General features: G+C 40.8%; 1 protein-coding gene across 11 annotated transcripts in view; it reads right to left on the bottom strand.

Moving 5' to 3' along the window:
- Nucleotides 1-8,071: 8,071 nt before the first annotated feature.
- The window catches only part of FHOD3 (formin homology 2 domain containing 3), a 399,793-nt gene continuing 382,180 nt past the window's right edge, over nucleotides 8,072-25,684 (bottom strand). For 9 of the 11 annotated variants that reach the window (XM_074576320.1, XM_074576316.1, XM_074576317.1 and 6 more), the window contains one exon: nucleotides 8,072-12,001. Coding sequence is in view for 7 of the 11 variants with exons in the window: in XM_074576316.1 (XP_074432417.1) it covers nucleotides 11,919-12,001 (83 nt within the window). In the remaining 4 variants the exon portion in view is untranslated. Of the gene's footprint in view, nucleotides 12,002-25,434; nucleotides 25,521-25,684 lie in introns of those variants that run through there. The other 2 variants (XM_074576318.1, XM_074576322.1) reach the window with 1 other exon arrangement.

The raw sequence follows: 25,684 nt of genomic DNA, 5'->3' as shown, positions 1-25,684 counted from the left end.
CTGGGCAGCTTTCCAGCCACTCAGCCCCAAGCCTGTAGCGTTGCTTGGGGTTGTTGTGGCCGAAATGCAGGACCCAGCACTTGGCCTTATTAAACCTCATACAGTTGGCCTTGGCCCATTGATCCAGCCTGTCCAGGTCCCTCTATAGACCCTTCCTACCCTCAAGGAGATCAACACTCCCACCTAGCTTGGTGTCGTCTGCAAACTTACTGAGGGTGCACTCAATTCCCTCATCCAGATCATTGATAAAGATATTAAACAAAACCGGCCCCAAAACTGAGCCCTGAGGGACACCACTGGTGACCAGCCGCCAAGAGGATTTCACCCCATTAATCACAACTCTCTGGACACGGCCATCCAGCCAGTTTTTAACCCAGTGAAGAGTACACTTGTCTATGCCATGATTCGCCAGCTTCTCCAGAAGAATGCTGTGGGGGACGGTGTCAAAGGCCTTACCAAAGTCCAGACAGACAACGTTGACAGCCTTCCCCGCGTCCAGAAGGTGGGTCACATGGTCATAGAAAGAGATCAGGTGGGTTAAGCAGTTGGTTAACTTGTTCTGGTCGTTGCCCTCATCAATTCTAGTAGCACTGTATCAATTTTTTTAGGCATCCGAAGGGTTCAGAATGTTAACTGAAGGAGCCCTAAGGCTACTTTATATGAGGAAAATAGAAGAGTATCCTTTACCAAGGAGAATTGCTGGCCATTTCTGTGCCCACCACTGCTTTAATACAGATGTTGAGAACAGGAGGATCACAAGCCACAAAGCTGATGATGCTCACTCCAGCAAGAGTCCTGTACAACGATCCCAGAGGATGAGGAATCCAAGCTCCAACCAATGACAGAGGTGCAACACCAGCTGAACCACAGCTTACTCCGTGTACCCCAGTCAGGATTTTACTATAGCCCAACAAGAGGTGATGTCCTCGCTGCCATGCACTGAAGTAATTTGTGATTGTCTGAAGGCAGCAAGGCCCAGAATGGCACCTTTCTGTGACCCTTGCCTCATTTATGTTGCATTTATATTTTTGGTGCTCACTACAAAAAAGAAATCTGGGCAATTATCAAACTTTCTTAAAACAGATTTTAGATAGCCTGCTTAAGGCAAATCCACTTAACATTCAGGAAATGTATGATGTCCCCTTTCTTATCTTCTCTCTTTGTACGTGCTGCCCTTCTCTCCTTATAGTCACACAGGTCATAACTCATCCCCTTCCTGTTTTCATGTAGTTTAATTAATACACAACTTCTCTAGAAGTCAGCCTTTCTACCTCACATATTCAGCTAAACATCCCCTTCCTGGCCTTCAAACTTACTACTGCATCTGCACTTCACTTTTAGTCCAAAATTTGAAGTGCTGCTGCTAAAATGATCTTTGGTTTTCTTCGCTGGGTTCAGCTGTATAGCAAAATAAGAATCTTGTCTTTGTCATTAAGGCTTTCCCTCACTTATTCTTACCCTATACTGCTGGTTTGGGTGTTGATGTTGCTTTCCTTTTTGTTTCCCAAATTAGTTCAATCCTTCTCCCCCAGTGTCCTTTCTGCAGGGAGGAGCCCTCTTTGATGGAGTCTGAGATTTTCACATGAGCCTCCGTGTTCCCCTTTACTGGGACCTTGTGAGCTTATGATGTCTAAACACGAAATGAGTTGTGATTGTAGAAGTGAACACAAAGAACATGTTAGAAACAGGTAACGAACTTCTGATTGTTCTTCAGGAGATCCATATCCCTGTGTACTTGATCGTCTGCCTCATCGTTGGTTGGAGAGCTCACGCTCTGAAAGATACAGAGAGCAGTAAACCCTGAACACTTCCCGACACTCTCAATCTCCCTTACCAATAAATACTTTGCACAAGTTAAACCATTTATATAATCATCTCATTGCCTCTCCACCTTGCAAAACTATGTTCAGAAGTCAAAAGAAGACGTTACCAGATTACAAAATCCACTTGTGACGTGCCATAAGCATAAACATACACACAGATGCGCTCCCTGCAAACAATTTAAATAATGGTGCTGAGAAGTATTTGAAAATACAAATATTTATCTCTTACATACCTTAATGTAAAGCCCACTTTCCTATTAACTAATATCAGGCAATCACAACTTTATGAATACCCTGATTACCTTTAGAAAGATTTATAGAATATTATGGAATAATAAGCAATTAACACCACATTCTATATGCCAACCAACTCATTCCCATCAGAGGAATGAAAAAATCCCTGAAGATGGCGTAATTAACAATGCATGGAGGATGGAGGTTCAGGAACTAGTACATTAAGCAAAATGGCATGGCAAGAAACTTCTTATACCGGTAGTTCTGTAGTTCTTAAGACCAGCCTTAAACTTAAAGTTACAAATTTCTATAACCCATCTACCATTGTCTATAAAGATGTGGTAAAGAATTTGGTAACAATGATAGAGTTTCTACTAAAATTTTATTTTCCTATGAGGAAATTTAATGGTTGTCATGTTCCATAGTAAAAAAAATAATAAAATATTGCAATCGACTGCTTAGGTTGTTTTGTTTTCAGACTTTGCAGTGTTTTGGCTTCTAAAAAGACGTAGAATTTCCAGACTATATAATTTTGGATGCTAGCTGTGTTTTGTCCCACATGCTTGTAATCTAACACATTTTGAGATAATTTCTCTGGAAACAAGGATTCACTCTTGGTTTTCAGGCTATAGCATGCTCTCCGTTTTTGAAAGAAAATTCCCAAGTGAAACTGGTGAGTTTAAAAAGATTTAGGGCCTTTTTGTCGGCAAAACAATTCCATTTTCCATCAAGTTTAACATTCTAATAGTTATCTTTGGGGGCTCGATTCAACGTCGCTGAAGTCCACCAGGCTCTTTCCACTGGTCACAGAGCCAATAGCATCAAATTTTCATTTGGCTTTGGTCAGTACTGCCTGATATTCGATACACTTTCATTATCATTATATTCACAGCTAGCTCTATACAGATCATCGCTGTTGACACTGTGATTATTTAGATTTTAATTTAATAACCTGCATAGCTATCGTTCCCTGTAATTAACACAGCATACTTGGGAGGTGTTCCAGACAAACCTACGTGAAGGCAGGCTACTTTGTGTTCAAATAGGTATCTTGGCATTTTGCAGGAAGAGGTTTCTTTCTTTCTTGACTTTGCCATGAGGTCAATATTTTTCCGTAAGTTTATGCGGGGAAAAAGTTTGTTGAAACGATATCCAGGGCCTCTTTTTTAACAATAATTTTCCTTTGCTATATCTTGCCAAGATTATTTAAGCCTCCCAGTACATATTTATAGGAAGTTTGGACAAGGATGGAAGGAGGATTCATTTTTTTGGAGCTCTCGTTCAAGAGTCTGAATATTTCATTGCTTTATTAAAAAGGAGAATTTTCACCCTGCTGTAGCTTTTGGATACCTGCACAAAATGTGTTTTCACAGGCTACTCTAAGGTTTTAGCACAAACACTTATATCCAACATGCAGTCGTGGCACATGCCAAATAAATTCCCTCACCTTTGCGGTGACGGATACACTCCAGAGCCTTTGCCACCTGTCGGCCCATCACCTGAGCCCTGCCCGGCTTTGTGCTCCCCGTACCAGGCAGAACATTTTGAACCACTGCTGTTCGGCAAAAGCGGAGCTCTTCCAAGACAGGCTTGGCTAACGTCACCTTGAGACAGATCCAGTACAATGTTTACTGGAGGCTATGACATGGCTTTGACCTCACCTTTGCCTTCACGTTTGTCCAGTTTCAAGTGCCGTTGGATTTCACTGTTATTTTCTTTTTTTTTGTTGCTTGTTAACTGCTGCTCTGCTTGTATTACCTTAAGTATGGATCAAACAGAGGAAAATATACAAAAGTTAAGACTAATGATTTTGTCTGTTGTCTAGGCTGAGAGATCTGAACACTCACCAACAGAGGGCTATAAAGTTATTTGCAAGATTTTAACATACACTTAAAGCATTTCTGGTCATCATTACAGAAGTAATGGCATGGGATGTGCCTGGTGATCCTGGAAGTCCCATTTGGGACACCAAAAGGGTCTCACCCTCCACGGTGCTGGTGCATGTCTTCTGTACGTTGACATGCTCCACGGTGTTTTGCAGAGAGATCCAGATAAATAATAAATGGAAGGCTCTTGACTCGGCTCAAGCAAGAGAGCGAGCTTGGTGGAGCGGTGGGAGAGTGGTGGGCGCTGGGGAGGAGAACAGCCTCCTCTCACTCCCAGGAGCTGAAAACCAATATTATTCAGCAGAGTACCTCTGCAGACAGATGAGTCCTACTCAAAAATCATTCAGGAAAAGCTGGGAAGAGGGGCCCTCATTGGCGTGACACCTCACGTAGACTGTGTTCCTTTCAGGATTTCCCAGCAGAGGTCCGTCTCATCAGACAGTTGACTAATGGAGTACAGCCATCGTTCTTCATTTCCTGCAAAGGAACTCGCAAGAGGTAAAGCTTCAAGAACAGCCCTCTCCCTTTTCCAAACTGCATTCCCATTAGAAAACTTGGAGAAGTTATAATAGGAAAAAAATGTATTTTTTTTCTTTAGTCGTGTGTTCTCAAACTGTTCTGAAGGGTCTATAAACCAAGGCATGCAGCTGTGCAGTGGATAATCTGCATACTTACTCGTTCCCTGACTACAGGCCAGAGGCTTCTCTGTGACAACATATGAGTTCTGACTGGGCACCAGGTCTGAAAAATATATGTACGCATTGTCATTGCACATCTGGAATTTAGAATTGCTAATGGATATGCTGTGATAGAAAAGAAAAGTGTCTGGCCAATAAATTTGGTTTATATATTTATTTTAAAAAGCATTACCACATTTCTGGCTAGTAGCCTTTCATCCTCTAGACTTTACACCAGTGCATCTGGAATGCTAAGCAGCTCTTTCAGGGATGCAGCCATATCCCAAAAGGCATCTTTTTTTTTATTTGAAATAACTTTAAAAAGTAATTAAAAAGGAGGAAGGTGTTTTTCCCTATGGAGGCTTACATACCTAGCATTTTATATCGGCTCCTACAATCTCAGAAACCATAGGTGAAAATTCTCTCTTGGACTCTCAGTTAACCTACTTTACCTTCCAGGATGCCGCTATAGGCATGCGTAGCTGTGCTGAATAATGTATTTTGACCTTGTTACAAGCGCAACTCTACAGAACAATTACTCGTGAGTGGAAAGCAATTACGAGCAGTGTAAATCCGAGCACTTTGAGTTTCTACGTGTCACTTTGACCCCCCTCCTCATCGTAGTCACTGAAGCTGTGAGAGTCCCCGTCCTACGGCTCACCCTCCGTAGGTGCTGAGATGTCCCCTTTGTCAACTCAGTCTCTCTCAAGTTCTGGGAAATCGAAAGAAAAGAATCAGACACCAGCAAATAGAGAAAGTTGCAAGACCACCATCTGTCCAGGCACACTCATAGGTGGCCATCAGAAAATGACGTACCATGGTGATGCAGGGAATGCATCTCAGCCAAGTTAAAGGCAGGTCTCATTTCCTGGCCACCTTTACAGTTATGGAGTGCCGGCAGACACGGTGAGTGTGTCACATCTTGATGCAGAGGCAATCTGAAATGCTCCCCCGCACACAGGTAGTCTTTCATTTTATTTATATTTGCGTCTCTAAATGTCATACCTTTACGCAATGTGCTCTGCGGACACAGTATTTTTAAGACGGGAACCGACTCGGAGCCAATGGCAGCAAGCAGGAACCCTGTATGTTCAGTCAGGATTTGTAGGGCTGGACTACTGACAGCCTCGAGAACCAGAGACACATTTTCATTTTCTTCACTCAAGATTAGGAATTAGGCTCAAACTGTGAAACAAGGCTTAGAAGATCAGCTTTTTAAGATCAGACCACCCAGATGGTTTAATGGCAGCCGTTTTGTCATCCACATGGTGGCTTTGCAGGTACTTAGAGGATATAGGAAAACCAATCCACGACCCTCTTCTCCCACCCATTTCCCACCAAAGCTCCCATGATTGGCTTCATCAACAAAATCAGAACCAGCCCAGTCAGTGCTTTATAAAGCTTTATTGCAAGATGTGTTTACATAATGCTGTAGAGGTGAGCTTTTTAACTACTTATATCAAGAAATTTTGGACACAGGTCTGCAGTCGGTTTTCCGTATTGACCCTGCGTGGCACAGAAAAAAAAAAAATAAAAAAGTGTGACTGCATCTTTCCAGACAGTAAAGTGGGGAAAGGAGAAGAGGCAGATGAGGGGTGTGTTAAAAAGAACCCCCACCCCGGGTTTACACTAAATGTGAGAAAGCTTCTGAAGGATCAATACAAACGGTAGGTGAGCTTCATGTGTAATAAAATCTTAAAGAGTAATTCAAGTTCTTTATGAAATAAAACTCAGGAAACAAGAAATGCAGTTTCATGGACAATTAAATTTAACATAAAACAAATTTACCTAAAATGAGAAAACAACAAACAAAACCAAAAACTCAACCAAACAGAAGGACCTGTAGATAATATCTCTGACCATGCATGGCTTGGTTTTTAAATTACAATTCACAGAATAACACTGCTGGAAAGCCTATTTTACACTATGCTACACAGAACACGAAAAAACATGAGTAGTGACATTTACACAATTTTACAGTATTTCTCCTTCGTCTAAGAAACACGTCCTTTTCTACTTTACATTTTTTTACAATTCCCAGCTCACAAAAAAAGGACACTATAGGTGCAAAGACAGTCTTTAAAAAGGAGAAATGCACCCAATGCTACAAATAAACCTTTTCTTTCACAGAAGCCTCTGTATTAGATAGTGATTAAACAAAATATATCTCTATCTGCCACTCAATGTGAAATGGACTAATTAGAAATAATTTTAACTTTTTTTTAAGTAAACATAAAACTATACCACATCTCTGAAACTCCTTGAATTACTTGCTATGTAACTATTAAACCGCTTGCCAAAAACTGCTTGGGATTGCATCTGAAATGCCAATTCAGCCAGTTGCTGCCCCAGTCAAAAAAAAAAAAAAAAGGAAGGTAGGCTTTAAATGTTGTTCAGGTGTTTGCACATCATTTTCAACAGTTGCCCATAACCAAACATTTTCTCTTTCCAAAATGCTTATTTTTGTTTCAGAGCCTGCAAGTACCTGGCTCTTGCAGAGAAACATCAACAGTCGTAGTCCCTCCAGCTTAGACAAGTTCCTTGCGCCCCAATGCTGGAAAAGCAGAGCCATCATCCCAACGCGGCAGAGGGTCAGGCTCTGCCTGCGGACGCACGCAGGACCTGCCGGGCAGGTGACGAGAGGAGCGGTACACGTGTAGCGAGTGCACAGGAGTGAAAAAGAGAGAGGAATACGCTCGTGCTTCTGTCTGACACTGCGTCCCTGCCACATCCTTTAGATAATGGCAGGCAGCGGCACGCCTGCCTGCCAGCTGTGGAGGGAGCATAAAGGATGTGACACTGGTAGGCTGCCACCTTGTCCCCGTTTCGCCTCAGTGAAATCAGAGCATTGTAAAAACAATAACCACACAGCGCGCGCACACCTGAATCCACACCACTACCATCAGTCAAATGGTTTCTGAAGCATTTTGGATGGACACTGGCTGCTGTTACACTGCCGGGGACGCAAAAGGAACTGCACCGACAGTGGCATCCTGCCCCTTAGGCTTGCACTAGATGCGGTAGTCCTTGCTTGTGACTTCTCTATGGCTTTTAGCATTCGCCAGGGTATGCTTAGAGCCTGGCACACCGGGGATTTAAGGTGCTGTCCTGCCACGTTGTCTAATACCTTGAGGGGGAATGGAGTACCTTGTAGGAGGCCCTTGCTGTTCAGTCACATCAAGACTCTGACTCCAAATTTCTGTTAAATCCGGGCATGAACTCTTATCTGGATATTCACATGTGACTTTCTATTAAGCTAAAGCCAAAGTCTTGTCTATCTACAAATCTGATGCCTTATTTTGCTGACAGAGTCAGTCACTACAGAGATTTACAATAAAAGGGGGTCAAAAGAGAAAAAGAAACGTATTTTGAAAACTGCTTTTGATGCTGTTTCCAGTATTTATCGAAGCAAGAAAGACCCTCATTAAAACACCATTTTTTTGTTGATTTTGGATTATGGACAGGGATCTATCAAACAGAAAGGTCACACGTAGCAGCCAAGGGGCTATAAAACATCTGGAATTCATGAGCCTGATGCCTGGCCTTACTGAAAGGTGAAGAGTGATGAATTTAATTTTTGTGAGGGATCCTTCACTCTCAATTGTGGCACACAGCTTTCCCTGGGGGTGTTCCTTCACCGCAGCCACATAACTGCTACTGAAAGTTATCCCTCAGTTGGGAGTGAGGGAATACAAAGTATTTGTATCCAGTCTGCTTTTAAACACCAAGGGAGATGAAAGGAAATTAGGATAGCTTCCCTTTGGCGGCCTTTTCATATGCTAAAGTTTACCTCGGCTTTCAAATCAGGAAGGCATTATGGTGGTAGACGGACAGACAAGTTATTGGCAGCAGACGGGTGCTGAAATGAACACCAGCAGCGACTCTGAGAGCTTGGTGGAGATACAAAACCCTGGGCACTACGTTTGCAGCTGACTGGTACTACGAGAAAGAGAAGAGAGGTAGTTACTATGGCTGCAAGTGTTTAAAATCAGCCTTCGTGGATCTCTAAGTGAGAAACAGGAACATGTGTTACTACATCGTGTTTCCAAGACCTTTATATTTGTCACAAAACCAATCCGTATCTCACACACGTTTTAAAACAACTGTTACATCCTTACGGTGAGCTCTTTTGATGATGGAGGAGCAGGCAGCAACTCAAACCCTGAAGGTTACAGCCTTAATCAGGCAGACAGACACAGGCATGCAAATATAACCAATTCCTCCGTTTCATCTGGAATCCACTAGTTAGATGAAGGGGAACAAATGTTATTCCCACCGTCAGGACATGCTAGCAGACTCCGGAGGAACTGCTGTCACCTTACAGATTGGCCGCTGGCCATTTCTGTCGTGAACCAAAATGGAAATCTTTTCTGTAGTTCTTGCATTGTTACTGTGCTCAATCATCTTGTTGCAGTAAACACTGAGGACAGAGGAATTAATCCGACTGTACACTACTGCATAAACAAGACCAACTTGTCCTTCAGAAATTTATGGATATCGGTTTTACAGATAGAGAGTGGGAACTTAGGCAAAAATACAGAAAAACATAATGGAAAAACAGACAAGGATGAATATGCTTCACATGTAAGCCACTTGCATCCAGAGAATCTGAAGGAAACCAGCTTTTTTTCCTGAACCCCACTCCCCAAATTTAATTTTCTCCTCGATAAGGAGCATACAAAGTTCTGCACAATTTTTGCACAATTCTTGGAGAACACATATGCCCCACTATTAGTAATTCATCAGCTACGTTAAGTTTCAGACACAGATGCTGTACTATGTCTAAATGAAGCACAAATTTGTTTCCTGTTAGCAAGTGGCCACCAAAAGCCACCTACTTTGCACACTCAGCATATTTTAATTAAAATATTCAGTTTTAAAAACTTGTTTGATTTTCTCCCTCCAACCACATATAGGACCTCTGGCAGCATAAATGCATTCTGTTGCATTTTTGCTTCTTTTATCACTTAGCAAATATCGCAGTTCAACATGACCATGACGTTCAGGGTGTCTTCCTCTTGTTTCAGACCTCAAAGACCTCCACAAACCCCCATTACCTTCATTTCTTTGTTCTAAGCATTCTTAGGAGAGATTTTAAAAGTCCCTAATGATGAGCAGCACATAAAGATCCACTTCAAAATCCAGATGCTCGTAGGTCTTGCTTATTTTACAGTGAAATTAATTATATGCCACTTCTTTCTGTTTCCTAACCAGCTTCCTCCTTTACATAGCTTCCAAATACACACCCCACTTTATTAATTACACAACTGTCGCCTTCTGTCTACTTGTACAATTGACTTTTTAACAAGCTGAGGGGAAAACCAGATCAAACTCAATGCTATCCTTAAGAACCATTGCTCATTAGTGGCTTCTTACCCATGGATTTTGACACGTGAAGATCCAAGGCAACGGCAAACAAAGAATGAAATGTTTCGATCAAGAGAGGGACAGCATAGCTAGGATGTTCCACCACAGATCTCACTGCAGTGTTATCAGCTGCCTGCTTCTCTCATCACTTGGATGCTCTGCTGAATGCAATGTGATGGATGACCGAGGCTGCAAAGGTTTATTGTGTTTTGTTCAACTATCTTGAACAATCTTCAGCGATTAGCCTGTCCCTAATGAGAGCAGAGTAGAATAACTTGCTGACGTACCTGACCTAGCTTGGGTACCAGAAGCAACATCGCTATGGCATTAGGAGCCCAGCAGAGATTATTAATTAATTCTACTTTTCAAGTGTGTTTTGTAGCCAAAATTGAACTCTGTTACCATGACTACATTGCTGCACTTCCCCAGTTAACTAGCATCAAGGAAGCCTCAGCTGTTACTGCTGTGCAGACACACCCTTAATCTTAGAGGCTAAGGCAATGGAAAGAGAGAATCTTGTGCATCCTTGAGGATCAACTGGTCATATACAGACTTTGGCTTAAAAAGTTCCCTTTTACATTACGGTTGTTTGCAGTTCTCTTCAAAATGTTTCAGCACTGGCTAGGGTGACTGTGTTCAATTCACCTTCTCTGCTGTATATGTCCTCCACTTAAAGGCAGATGAGTTGACTAAAAGTTCTTCAAACACACATGCTGAGGGCAGTTACAAAAGTCAGTTATAAAACAGCGAGATAAGGGCAAACATATTGGAGTGTTTGCTGTGGTACCCTCTCCACTTGCATCAAGGATAATCATAAAAAAGAGTAAAGAACAGCAAAAACACAGCAGGCTTTTAGCAGGGCCATTTCATATTCAGATCCATGAATTTGAAATAAAATCACCACCACGTTATCTTGCAGCAGAGAAAAGCAGCATGAAGGGCACAGGCAAGTGAACAAAACTTCTTGATCTTAGCATCTGAATGCATTTATCGAGTATGTAAAATTGTTGGCAGAGATCTCTTTGAAACTGTACAAATGCACGGTACAGCCACAGCTCAACAAGAGGGAGGTGTTCTGTGCCCTCTCCTCTGTGTGCATGCTGCTATGTACAGTATGAGTGTGTATTAATACACAGGAATTCAGGACCCTAAACTTTCCACTTGCATGGCAGGCCGTCTCCTGCCCCACAGGGTGAATCCCATTGAGTGGCACTGCGTTCCTACAAAAAGATACTCTTTTCCTCCTGTCCAGGTGGAACAGTAAGGCCCCAGAGTGAAAATCACAGCCCAGCTAGCTTCAGCAGGAGCATGATTTCACACCATGACTGTATGTGTATAGACACATGCACACACGTCCACACATTCATTCTGTACATATACAGAGGTACACATACATTTTTACATTCTTTGGTGGCAAAATACTAATGATAAAAAACCCCAAACCACAGGGCTGCGCAGACTGTGCATCTTTGCTTAATGAATCTGCTTCAGGAAAATTGGGGTCGCTGTAACAGAAGATATTTTGCCTCTTTAAGGACTGTTCCTTGCATTGACAAGATGCCGTACATTTACAATGACTAAAACAGGGCACAAGGAAAAGCCAACGTAAACACAGCTCACATGACAGGTAACTCAGAGAGAGCCCCCTCCTACCCACATCAACACACCATGAAAGAAGAAACAGCCATATGCCTTCACCTACAAGCACTCAAACGCTTCCTCAGTTACTGTCCGGGTGTCGGGCTGAGCTGCGGCACACCCTTCTTCTGCCCTGGCTGTGGGGTTCCGCTTTTGTTGCTTATTAGAATGAAAATAAGAGAGGACGGGACGTTGGGAGCAGCAGAGGAGGCTGGCAGGTCAATGCCACACCGAAGGGTTGTCAGCCTGTGTGCTTCAGATGAACGGCTCTTCTTGTCGCCACCTCTGGGATGTCAAACCTGCATCTCAGAGGTGCTGATGAGGCCCAGTGCTTTGGCTTCTTCTGGTGTCAGTCCGCTCTTTAGTGTCCTTCTCACTGGATGGTCATAAATTCCAAAAGCAGGCAAAAAAACCAACAACAAAGACAAGGCAAACAATTAGAAGCGATAATTACACAAGACTTTCAGCTGAAAAAAACCCTGTTAACATGCAAGCTGAGCCAAATCAAAAGTTGCTATATATTCAGGGCCTCAAGTTCAGAAATACTGAGTAATGCCCTATGCTAAACCCATGGGAGCATCAAGGACCCAGCAACTCCAGTCAGGCAAAAAGAGATTTGTCATTTGACATTTAGTCAACAAAAACTTTTAAGGAAAAATACCACAGCATTTTAAGATTTGTTTTTCTCTGAAATTGTATCAGTTTATTTTCAGTCCACAGAAAGTACCATCTGCCCTATTATTTCATAGTTTCATAAAGATTTTTTAAAAGAGCTTTTAGATCTTTATAGGGCTCGATTGAATTTATCACTATTAAATCCTATGTGACCCTTTAAAGGCATAAGAAAAAAAAAACAACGTCAAAAGATTAAAAATGGAGCTATTTTACAGTCTATTCAAATCTTTGAAACTACTGTCTTCATACGCACTCCCCCTTCTTCTGTAATGTTCCTCCATCCCAGCCCCATTTGTGTCATCTTTGCCATTAGTAGTCTGCAGCATTTTAGTTGAATTTAAATGATAATCTAGGCCAAAATCTTGTTTCTTAATTTTCTGTGAAGTGTTCTGAACACTAGCACCAACATAAAACTTTAAAAACCTGTGATTGCCTTTTTTACTCAGGAAAAAGCGACCATGTGACTGCACACACTGAGCATTAGCGTCCTCCTAGTTCTACCGGCGCTGTGATTTTCAGGTGGACGGCTTTAGGTCAAGACACAAATGGGGTGTTCGCTCCACACTTTGTTATTCAAGTACAAAACGCACATTCAGAAGTTTCAGCTGCATGCAAAGCATAAACAATGACTTTATGTTGAACAAAATATATTCAGAGACCCAAAACAATGAAGCCTAGAGGAAACTCCTAGAGAAACCAATTGCAGACAGTGGTCAAGGACTTCTTGCATCGCTATCATCTAGCACAATTAAGACAATCTAACTTATTGAGTTCAATCTAACTTATTGAGAGATTCAATTAATGTAACTGAAACTGGGTGGTCACATCCAAGGGTCTAGCCAGAGTGAGAGGAGGGAATGGACCGGTATAGAAAACAAGGAGATAAGAAAAAGGGAAAATATGGCGTAGTTGAACATTTGATACCATGCAGGTAGGACAAAAATGATCTATGTTTGATAGTCAAACTGATTTCATCAGTTACTGTGGTTAATCAAATGAGCTGGGAGTGCCACATGTGTAATTGTTCCTCCATTATCAAACCCTTACTTGAAAGTTTTTCTTCAAGGCTCACTCTTTTCTCCTACAGTATTTGCATACTTATTAAACACCACTTGGAGCCTGCACGGCAGGCTTTTATGATAGCCACTTTTTCCTACAATACTGATCAGCAACATCTTCCAAGTTTAACAATGCTTAGCTTAAAGCAGTACGAGGGCAAATGCAGCTGACAAAGCTGAGATTACGAAAGACTACTGGAAGAGCAATACACATCCAAAAATGTTCTGGTCTGCAAGGTGCAGAATACCCAATACGGACTTTTGAGTCAGGCCTCATCACTGGCACCCTTTTATACTTCTCAAATTTGACACAGAAATGTCTATGGTGACAAATGTTAATTTCTAGACATGAGCTATGAAATATCTTAGGGTCTTAAGGTCTCAGTGAATCACCCAGTGCTTATTTCTGTATCAAAATGCACTGTATCAGGAGTGAAAGGACAAATCCACAAAAGCTGCAGAAGAAACTTTTCTGTCCCATTAAAATCAAACTTGCCTGTGCAGTTCACCTGCTTAGCTAGCAGCACTGCCTCTCCCCGAGACATGTTTTTTTCTGTACCCTCTATAACACGCAGCCAAACACGGACCATAGCTAGCTTGGCCACAAGATAGTAGAGCCATGGTAAAAAACATGGGTACAGGAGACCAAACTTTCACAGGATGACTGTCTACATAACATTACATCTTCCCACTGAATGCAAAAGTGAACTGGAAAACCGCACGCGAAACAAATTTCCACATTTTAGACACTTCTACATACTCACGACTGCTCTCACACATAGCTCCGGCTCTCTCAGACCACAAGCACTCACTCACATTCACAAACTGAGCACAATAACCACTGTAAAATAAAGCTATTTTTCTTGTCAGATGGTAAGACAGGAAGAGCGAGAGAACAAGCAATTGATATTCCTCTCTGTAAACATTTAATAGGAACTGAGGGGCTCTGCTAATGCTGGTCATTAGCAAAATTCTGGTCTTATTTACAACAAGGTAGATCTGGAATAACCTTCTTTAGGTCAGTATAATTACTACCGCATAAATAACTGCGCTGAGACTCTAACAACTGAAAGGGAAGTGCGTGCCTCTGACTTCCATCAAGGAGAATACAGTAGTTTAAATTCCTCCATCAGCCTGAGTGATAGGATTACTTTTTTACTAGGTCTCTTTGAAGAAAATTATAGGAGTTTATATTCAGAAGTCATAATCAGGAGTAAAATACCATGGTAGAAAACATCTCCATGGAAAAACAAGGAAGAAAACCAAGGAGTCTTCCTTTACGTAAGCAAGATTTCTCTCTGAATCTCCAGAGGCCTACCTATCAAACATACTAAAGTTTTAGTCTGAGGACATCGTGTATTAAACCTTGTATGACTGAAAAAAAGAAATACTGTATGCAGCATGTGACAAGGACAAGTACGCTGTTCTCGGTTTGTATTAAGACTCACACAAGCAAGGCCAGCCCTGGGTTTGCACTTTTTGTGCACTGCAGAACAAGTAGGAATGACAATACTCAACTAATTGCTGAGACATATGCAGCTGTAATTAAACAACACAATCTATTTGCATCCCTCAGCTAATTGTTTTAACTCATCTCAGCTCTCCTATAATACAGAGAAAGATGACTTGGATTTAAGATATTCTCATGACCTAAGCTTTTAAGGCCAGCAGCTAGGAGAAAAGAGCGCCAAACAATGTAGGACTTTGGTGGTCATAATGAGATTGTCAGGAAAATAGTTAATAAAAAGCAAAGATGTGAAGAATCTTTTCAGTGACAGAATGGTTCCCACAAACACGGATGGCTGCTGACTTTATAAACTAAGCGTGGGGGGCCAGATACTGCAAAGTACGGTGACTACTGGCAAGATTAAAGCTGTCCACCATTAACAGGCAACAGGAAGGATAACAGCTGACGGAATCACGGTCCCAAATCAAATGAATGAATTTTTGCCCCTACAATGCAACAGGCCAGTCTGACACAATCCACTTGCAGTTTGAAGTATTTTGTACTTAGGGAAATGAAAAGGGCCTGATAAAGGGTCCCTTTATATGAAAATTATACCTAATGCATGCAAAGTACTCACAGTACATTTCCTCATCTGAAGATACAGTGGATGGATGCAGTATCAGTAGTAACACAAGAGCAAGCTCCTGCCCCACTGGAGAGTCTTGCGGACTATGGAGGCTTGTGGGTGATGAAGTCAGGAAAAAGTTATCTACAGGAGCAGGGACTACTCTGGGAGGTGGTTGAACCTTGTCTTGGCATGCTGTTAAACACATGTCCTCAGACATTTGTCTGTTTCCTCATAAAGCGCTTGGTAGGGTTCCTCTACCTTAGGAAAGGTCATGAGCACATTCAGTCATCAAAATTGAATGCAGAGAGATATTTTCCTTCCATGTTTTATAGGCATTGCAAAATTACATTTCTCAAACTAGATCTTCACTCTCCCCTCTTCACTGAACTCTGTCATGTCTCTAACTGGACTAGACATAATATCTTGGCTTGTAAAACTCTTGGCCTGCTGCAGATCACATTAAACTGAGTTATGGAATGTATTTTGGAGGCAGTGACAATAAAAATAAGACTTTCAAATGACCTTTTAGGTTCTTTAAGCAATTTTTAAAACATTTGCTAAAGAAACATAACATAGAGAGAAAATAACTTTTACTCTTGTCGCAAGCAAGGCCTGCTGAGATCCCATAACCAAGAAATGAAATGTTGTTTTTCTGGGGTCAGAGGCCATGATATTCTTTTTTAATCAGGAAATCTAGAATTTTATTTGATATCCTGGCAGAATGCAGTGTGCTTATGATGAACTCGATGAATTTGACTCTGCCCGTTGGGTCAAAATCTACACAGATACATAGCCCTCACAGTACACTGGGAATGTTTTAAAAAAGAGTAATTCCCTAAGCGCAGCTTTGTCAGAGAATATAATTATCTAGGTGTTGGTTGTTTTTTAAAAAGCAAACAGCAACTCCTAATTTCCCACCAGATATGACCATTCTCTGCTCGAGAAGTCACAGAATTAGTGTCGTTCCTACTACAAAAAAGATGTGGCAGCCCCAGAACTTTCTTTTGTTCCCAGCTGCAAAGGTAATGCAGTCGCTGATTTGGAACGAAGAAATTTTAGGTGGCTGTAAATTACACAGTGAGGGCAGCAGGAAGGGCAGATTATAAAAGGCAATGCAGGCCAGCTCCATCATCCCATTTCATATCATGTATCTCAGTTTTCTTTTCTGTTTGCTATTCACACCCAGATTGCACACTCAATCTATTTTCTCATATATTTGCATTTAACATATTCTCTTGGACTTTACTCCAATGAGTCCAGCAATGGCCATCTGCAACTCAAAATTTCAATCCGGACAGTCTTGCTCATATTCGCTTATGTTAATCCCTTTCTGCATTTCTGTATTTTTATGGCACTATCTATACAACTTACGTTTAATTATGCATGTATCATTGCTTAATACAAGTAGGCCTAAATGCTTAATAAAAATACTAACACGTTTTGTGTAGAGATTTTCTTACAGAGATTTGTAGGTAAATTTTTGGATTTTATCACGCACTTCTCTGAAGACGTACAGCCAACTGAAATGCGGTCTTTGTCTGGGCCAGCCACATAGAAAGCTCCAGGAAACAACGTATTATTATGTATTATTATTGCCCTGCAGCTTTGCTTTGAGTCCTGTCAGCACTTCATAGATGGCACAAGTCTCTCCTGACAAGACATTCTGTGGTTCATAACCATCACCAGGTGTAACTTATAGTGCCTGTGACATAAAGAGGAGTCTAGCAGTAGAAAAGGACAAGGTGGAATTTTGAAAGGAAAACTTAACTTGTGTTTCATCTCCAGGTGGCTTACGTTACAGGGAACAAAAAGTATCACTGCTTTCGAGAACCTAGGCTGCATGAAGAACATACGGGTTTTAAAGTCATATTTAACATGTAGTTGAAACTGTTCAAGTTTCGAACTTTCTGTATTTCACAGACGATTTACATAGTCCCAACAGTAAAGCAGAAAAGATTTAACTCTTTCCTTGAAAGCCATCTATGACAATAAACCTCCTAATTTTCAGGAGGTTTTGTGAATTCCACTGTAAAAAGTTACTACTAAAAGCAATCCTGCTGCCATCTCTTTCACCATTTCTCCCACTTAGCTTCACCAGTCAGAAGCGTTTCCACTATTAATAGGTAAAGCATCAAAAGCATAGAGCTCACCTCACAGGTAATTAGCGATAGCACAAGAGGGAATGGGTTCAAGCTGCAGCCGGGTAGGTTTAGGCTGGACACCAGGAAAAAATTCTTCACAGAAAGAGTGGTCAGACACTGGAATAGGCTGCCCAGGGAGGTGGTGGAGTCACCATCCCTGAATGTGTTTAAGAGTCGTTTAGATGTGGTGTTAGGGGATATGGTGTAGGGGAGAACTTTGTTGAGTGGGTTTGATGGTTGGACTCGATGATCCCAAGGGTCTTTTCCAACCTAAATAATTCTACGATTCTGTGTAAGCACTGTATACTATTTTTAAGAGCAGACTATACATTAACAATGCACAGGACAAAAAAAAAAGCAGGAGATGGGGTACAGAAAGTAAGCCACCTAACACAAGTGTTTCAGGCATGCAGCTTTTACACTCCATTTGAAATATTAAAATGACTAAAAGTCTATTTTACAGTGATTATTAGATAATAGACTTTTGCTAAGGAGGTAGCTCAGGCTTATGAACACAGAGCTGTCTGTGGGAGAGCAACTTGGCGGAGAAGCAACATGGGAAAACCCGTGTTTTACCACTCGGGTTCTGTGGAATGCAAATTAATTATCCCCACTAGGAATCCATGCTGGGAAAAATAACAGTAAAAGGCATCATCTCTACAAGCCCATTAGGTTAAAGATAACTATGATAGAAACTATCTTGTAATTATGCTAATCAGGTGCTGTTATTCTGCCTAGAGAAAGCCATATATATGTGTTTTTTGACATATTGCCGGGGCAAAATGAATTCGAAGTAGCTTCGTGTGAACCATTTCTGTTTATTTTCTAAGAGAGACTTCCCTCCAAACACATCTGCCACTCGCATTCAAGCACGGTCGAACTCCTGCCTCGGGAGATCCTCGTGTTAAACTCCTTCATGGCAGCAGAGGGCTCTCTTTGGCAGCTGTGGTATCGCCATGCTCTTCTGGAAAGCCACACAGGAGATCGCTTTTGTTGCTGCACTTCTTTTGCAAGGCGACTTGAAAAGCAGCCCTCCGCTTCCCTGTCTTTCCTCATGCTCAAATGAAGCGCTTGCCATAACAGCTCTGTCACCTCGTCAGCCAGCAACTCGCTGCTGCTGATTGCTTACCCGGATGCTGAAAATAATCATCATCTTTCAGGAAGGAAGGATGATGTAAATAAGGAGCAAATTGCTGACCAGGGGTAAACTTGAAAGCCATTTCAATACAGAAAGAAACCAAGCAAAATAAATATCCTGTCAACTTAGGGCTGACAGTGCGCAACTCAACCATACATTATTTTTTTAATACTCAAAATGTAGCTATCCCAATTCTTGGGAATGAATTCTGTGACAAGAATTCAAAAGCCTTGAAATATATCTTTACAATACGCCAACTAAAAAAGAAAACAGGGATCACTGAAACAACAAATGACAAACTGGCAAAAGTGAAAACATCTATTTGTATCTCTTGCAAGATGCAAACAGATGAGGTAAAATTAGCTCTTTCTACAGAAATACAGTTGAAAAAGTGCCAAAAGTGTATACCATAACAAAATTATTTATAGAAAATGTCAGTACTAATCTTCAGTGACCTGGGAACAAGAACGGCTTTATTTCCTACAGATACTGACATTGCTTGCTTTTTACCAACTGCTCACCTCCCGACAGCTTCTCCCACATTACCTTCAGCTTGTTCATTCCTTCAATAAAGAAACTGCCATTTGGCCAAGAAGAGATGCCCAGAGAAACTCCAGCACTTGTAAATCCTTGTCTAGAAGCTCCCGCGAAGCTGCAGAGAACTCCCTCTTTTTAGTTCTCCCAGTACTGGAGAGAGAGCACAAGGAGGTGCCAATGGTCTCCCTACGCTGTAGGGTCCTGCTGGGACACAGGCATCATCTGCTACCAGGCTGCGCTCTTTGCTAAGACCAAAACCTGAGCTCTTCCTCCACAGAGCAGCACATCTGGGTGGGCATTTAATCCCATGAGGTGACAGCCACTCTAAATTCATCAGGAACAACTCATTATAGCATTTTTCTCCTTATACCTACATCATATCCTCTGTGTTTGGGCAATGTAACATACACGTGTATGTGAATGTCTGTGTAGTGTCAACAACATCTCTGTCTTCTCCCTGTGAACTGTAATAAGCAGGGATAAAAGATATGGATTTTTTTTGTAAACATTGCATATTTAATTCTGACTACCCAGATCGATGCAATGACTTCTCACCTTTTTTTTTCAGTTGCTGTAATAAAGCAATACAGCTCAATTTTGAGCAAATACTAGGTTCCACAGTATCTCTAAATACTGGAACTGGAATCCAATGCAAAGTTAAGGAGTGTGCTTAATGGTGCAGGCTGGGTTAATTTTATATCTGACTTTCCTTATACAAAAAAGATGGAGCTGCTTCAAGCAGAAAGTTTTGAGGAGAGGAGTCCCAAGTAAATAATCTGTATCAGAATAAAATTCATTATAGAAATGACTCATAGATTCCTTTAAAACAGTGACTGGAAAATGAATTTAAGCCTCTTTTACATGCAGTTTTTTTTACTAGAGTTTTAAACCAGGCTTTCAAAAAACCCCTTTTGTTTTCAAGGCTACATGATGTAGAACTGTACAGAATGACGGCAATTTCACTTTCACAGTGCTAGGACCAGGCAAACACTCTTGAACAAAACCTGAGATATGAAAGATACAGTTTGAAACTTGTGGAGACTGCCAAAAAAATACACAGTTACTATACGTCTGAACAGTTAAAAAGCAGAATCTGCCCCTGTCTGGCAAGATCTGTTATTTTGAAGGAAAGCTACACAAATGAATGTAATAGACATTGTAAAGCACAAACTGAACACTCATAAATAAATACATACCTACTTAGAAAAGGTATTAATGTCATCAATCACAATTATATACATCATCAATTACAACTGACAGAACTGTAAATATGGAACAAGCTATTCAGCCTTGTGCTTCAAATAAATACACTGATTTACAACTAGTAAAACTCATGACGAGACCTATAAGTTGGTCGGCTTCCTCTCCTGTTTGTTCTCCTGCAGCTGTTGATGCTGGCCTCTGGCAGAGATACGGGACTACAGAGGCCTCGCCCTGACCAGGTACATCACTTTCTCCAGCTTACTGTGGTCAACTGTATTTATTATTCATTCAGTAAGTATTATTAATAAAAATTTTTAATTATTGTTTGTAATTTTATTTCTTGTAGATCATGGAGTTTAGTCCTGTCATTTTTGCAAAGATCTTGCCATCCTAAGGATGAAAGAATGTATTACTTAAAAGGCATCCAAAAGACACTAGCTATCTTGGCATCTAATGGAGATAACCTTCCAGCTGCCAGAGTTTTAAGTGCTTTATCTCACTTTCTGTTTTCACTCAGTAATTAGATTTTTATTAACTGGGTACTGACTCTCTGAAGGCTCAGTACTTTGTGTGAGGACAAACAGACTCTGACACTGAATAACATTGGTGATACATTTACTTTTTCTAAATGCAAAGAACTGTTGCTAAATGTGCATCGCTAGATTACTCTGCCCCCTCCTCTAACCACTGATAGGATCCAGTTAGTCAAATCCTAAATAATTAGTTGCAAATTCTAAGTGAAGTTGCTTGCCTTTAAAGCATTTTATACAGAGTTTCTTCTTGTAAGATTTTTATTTTTTTAAAAGCATAATTTCCATTAACTCCTGCTTTTAGTCAGGCTATAAATACCAGAAGAACAGTCTCCCTCCTGGTATTTTGGCACTTTTGTATCTTTTCATAGCCAGAAAAAGTAAGTGGAGAGACATGAAAATGAAAAATAATGAAAAAACAAAGAAAAGAAGAAGAAAAAGTTAACTGAAGCACCCTATGAATGCCAAATAAAAACGACACACCTTTGGATTCAAATAGTCTCCCATCTAGTATTTTGTTTGCTTACAAACACGTTTATTCCAAAGCAGCGCTGCACGTGTTACCAAAACTTGTCTAAAGCTTGTCTCCAAGCCCGGTGCTTTGGCAGAGCTCTTTCCCACGTTTTGGCACCTGATGACAGTGTGCTAACTCCTATTTCACTTGTACTGAAGGTGGAATTTAGTATGAAATACCTGACCTGGGATGTTGTGTAGTTAAGTTTAATCCACCGGCCCTGAGCTTATTTGTCTAGGATTCAGATAATCTTGATTCAATTTCCATCTCCTCCACAGTCCACTCGTATGAGTCTGACAGATTACTTGAGTGGTGCCTCAGATCCACTTCTGCATAATGACTGGAAGAATTTTTTACTCCCTGCAAGTCATTATGCAAATAAATCAATAAATCCTTACGAGATGTTTCCATATCTCAAGGGTCAGTCACAGGGTATATTATTAGGCTAAAGCCTAATAAAAGAACAAGGCATTATCATGTCTCTCCTCTCTCTTTTTTAAACATCACGAACAATTTTGATCAAGTTGTCTCATTTGAATATTGGATTAGATTGTGATTCAATTATTACCTGCTCCAAACCTGTTTTTCTAATGCAAATCTAAAGCAGATTTTCAATTTTAATACAGTCTAAGAGAAATAAGAGTGCACATGCAGGGAGACACTCTGAGATAAAACAATGTGGGGGAGAACAAGCCTCTCACTCTGCAACGTCCCCATGCAGCGTCTTCAGCAGAATCCAATACAAGCACCACTGTGCTACTCACCATCAAATATTAGTCACTCCTGGGCCCTACGTCATGGTTTACGATTCAGGGTCAGCTGAAGATCCGGATGGAGTCAAGCCATCTTTAAAGAGCTATTTCCTTGGCACAGTTAACTGAAATTATTTGTTGGCGAGACCGCGTTGGGACCCCTTACTCTTTGACCACTGCCTTGACTTTAGGGAGCCGGGAGACACGCTCTCAAGCATGAAGGTTGCAAATACTAACAATTCATAAAGGAGGAGGAAGATACTTGCAGGTTCATGTTTTAGCCTTAAGGTAACTGCTAGTCAGCTGGTCTGGTTTTGCTACCCTGTGGCTTAATCCGCACTTGAACAAGGTAACGAATCCTTAGGACTTTCTCTTGGTCCTTTTTCAGAGCCCAGCCACGCCATTCACAGAGGTCAGGAATCAATCCTGTTTGGCTCAACGTTTCCAAGTATTGCTCTGCGTATGCCAGAATTAGTGTGAATACCTTCCAGATGCTTATTCACGATTATTAAACTGGAGTATGATTTCTCGTGATGCTGACTCATGGGAATCACATCATTACCGTGAGACAGATCCATTCAGTTCAATGAGACCGAGAGAGAGATGGCACCTCTGTTAAGAGTCTAATCCCGGTAGAATTGATTTTATGTTAGGGGATGGATGCCTCAAATAAACAGCCGGGACAAGATGAAAAATAGCATTATCTTCCTATTTGTCTATTATGGAGTTTAATTAAATGTACTTAAGTAAAATTTTTATCTTATGGATGATACTGCTAGTCTTTACGTGTCTTCTGTTGCCTCAAAGCTGCCGTGGCTATAAGACCTATTTTTCTCCTCCAACTTGAAGCAATTGGCATAGGCTGCTTCATCATGGTGTGAAAGTCTCTTTTAGTAACAGGATTTTCTAAGCAGCCCTATTCTTCTTCAAATAATTTCTTCTCTTACCTCACTTCTTGTAATCTTCACAGCATACTCTGCTTATCTACCTTATATGATTTTTTTTAATTCATCTCTCTGTATTAAATAACTTCCTTTCTTGACTCTTTTTTGAAATCTCAGTGGTATCTCATACAGAGAGTTTAATTTTTATTTCCCCAGATCTACTGGTGCCATGCCTGTAATACTGTTCTGTAAGCTGCTGAAATTAACTTCAGCAATTGTATTCATTGGAATTTGGACTATCAAATAGAGTGATTCTTACAACTTCCTTATCCCAGTTTTCCTTTGCACTCATTGTTTGTTATGGCATCATTTGTGAAGGTCATCCTAACCTTATGGGAGAACCAGATAATCCTAAGTATATTATATTTTATTTCTTTACTAAGTTGAACAGCTCCGCATAATGTTACAAAAACCTTTCTCACAGAAAGCTGCCCTCAGTCTTCAAGATCAGAAACAGTATATTTTCAACCTAATTTGTATTTTATGCTTTTAAAATATGCTGAACTGACATCTCTAGAGGCTGAGGTCTGTTATTGACACACAGAAGAAGGACATCTGAGAGAAAAAGACCACAGAAGCTTTCCATGGCAACTTCCCTTGAAGCTGAAGCGGTGACAGAGCATTTCAGTTTTTGTGTCTAATTCAATACTGTGGCTTTCTGGTGAGGTTTCTAATGAACAAATACAACTGCAATGTTATTTTCTCATATATAACACCACTCCAGTATGTCCTGTAGGCAGATCTCTGAACAGCCATCATGAGGCAATGACTTACAGTTCATTACTGTACTTTTAAATGTCTAATTTTATCATTAAAAACCTCCACTGTGTAAAGGTCTAGCACAGAATTAAGTTGTCTCTCTGCAGATCATCACAGGAACTGAGTTGTTATACACTTACCAGGTGCCTTAGCTTTCTGTAGTCCACTTCATCTCCCACGGAACAAATTCCTCCCTACTAGGTCTCAGTTGACTTCAGTCATATCTGGATTTATCAGTGACCCCTCGTATCTTCAACCAACAGATACAGACGCTTCCATCTGTCTTTTGTTGGATGACTCACTGCCTTATTTCTCCTCCCAATTTATGGTTCTGCTGATTGCTCTGAGTTCAAACTCTTCTACGTCATTAAGATCTAAGCTCTCTGCATACCAGACACAGCCCCGCTGCTCAACAATCGCAAGAGCTAAAACAGTTCAAATGAACATGTCAAATATCTCATTTTCCTGTATAACTATTTCTTGAATTTAACTTAACCTTTTCTATATCCCTGTTTCCGTTTTCCCCTAGTTATAAATGACTTGAGTATCACTTGTTTTCACTTCACATTTTTCCGTCTTTTTTTAATGGAAAAAAAATCTGTTGCCCATGAGAATCTTCTACCTGAACCACGGGAAATTTTACAGTGCAACTGCATATACCTCTTTTGGGTTTCTGATTTTGCTAAAAACATGTATCTCAGCTCAGGTTCAGTAAAATCGTTGCTGATTGCTAAGTAAGCCTGACAAGATTTCCAGTTCTGCACTGAAAGCAGTGAGACATACGCAACATAATGCACAGTGAAAATCATTCCTTTCAACCGCGTTTTGCTTTGATGTCCACGAGCAGATTGAATACCAAGCTGATGGTAAAAGCTAAAGAATGTGTATGGGAGCCTGAAGATTGAAGGTGGTGAATCAAACCCACCAGATAATAGGGTCTCTTTATTATCTCTGCAGATAATAAATATCATAGCATCTGTTAATCTAGATCCTTGAAGTATGCCTAGAAATCTACTTTTTAATATGTTTATGGAGGACCCGAGTTATATTTCTGCCTGGAAGATCTTCTGCTCGTTGAACTCACATCATGCATTGAAAAGAGCCGGCCACTGTTCATTTCCTGGAGGTGCCACATTATCAGTCCAGCTGAGTGTATTTTACAGCTAAACTACTTCATTTACTCATCATCCAGGTATACTGAATATCTATCAGAGTGAAACAGCTCAGTTAAGATATTCTCCTTTCACACTTTCTTTCATCGCGTCAGCTGAAAGTCACGCTAAACTGCTGAACTTTATGTTTGTTTTGAAACTGCCTTTTAATCCACTTACGAGCCTCATCCAGATCTTGAAGAGCAAACAAACAAAGGAACTGGGTTCTATCATGATTAATTACAATGGAAATCAGTCCTAGCCTAAACATTTACTGAATGCTTAATCCCTGTTAATGTTTTTACTGAATAGAAAAGCCAGCTCCATGGAAAAATAGATAGTATTTTTATTATAATTATCCTGTTTTGTTTTGGCTTTCTTTTTTCCTGCCGCAAGTGCTTCCTTGGGAAAAAGGTACCTGGTAAAAAGCAGAAATAAGACTTTTTGGTGTGTGTGCATGAACATAGTGTTGCTAAGAGAGGAAATATTTTAGCATGGGATAAACCATGGAAATAGGCAAACATACAGGAGGTTTATTTGATATGCACAAGCCAACGAGGGCAGTCAGCACCTGCAGAACAC

This window comes from Larus michahellis, chromosome 2 (genome assembly GCF_964199755.1).
Source record: "Larus michahellis chromosome 2, bLarMic1.1, whole genome shotgun sequence".
Taxonomy (NCBI): Eukaryota; Metazoa; Chordata; class Aves; order Charadriiformes; family Laridae; genus Larus; species Larus michahellis.
The sequence above is the reverse complement of the archived record's forward strand: the minus strand, read 5'-3'. Positions and strand labels throughout refer to the sequence as shown.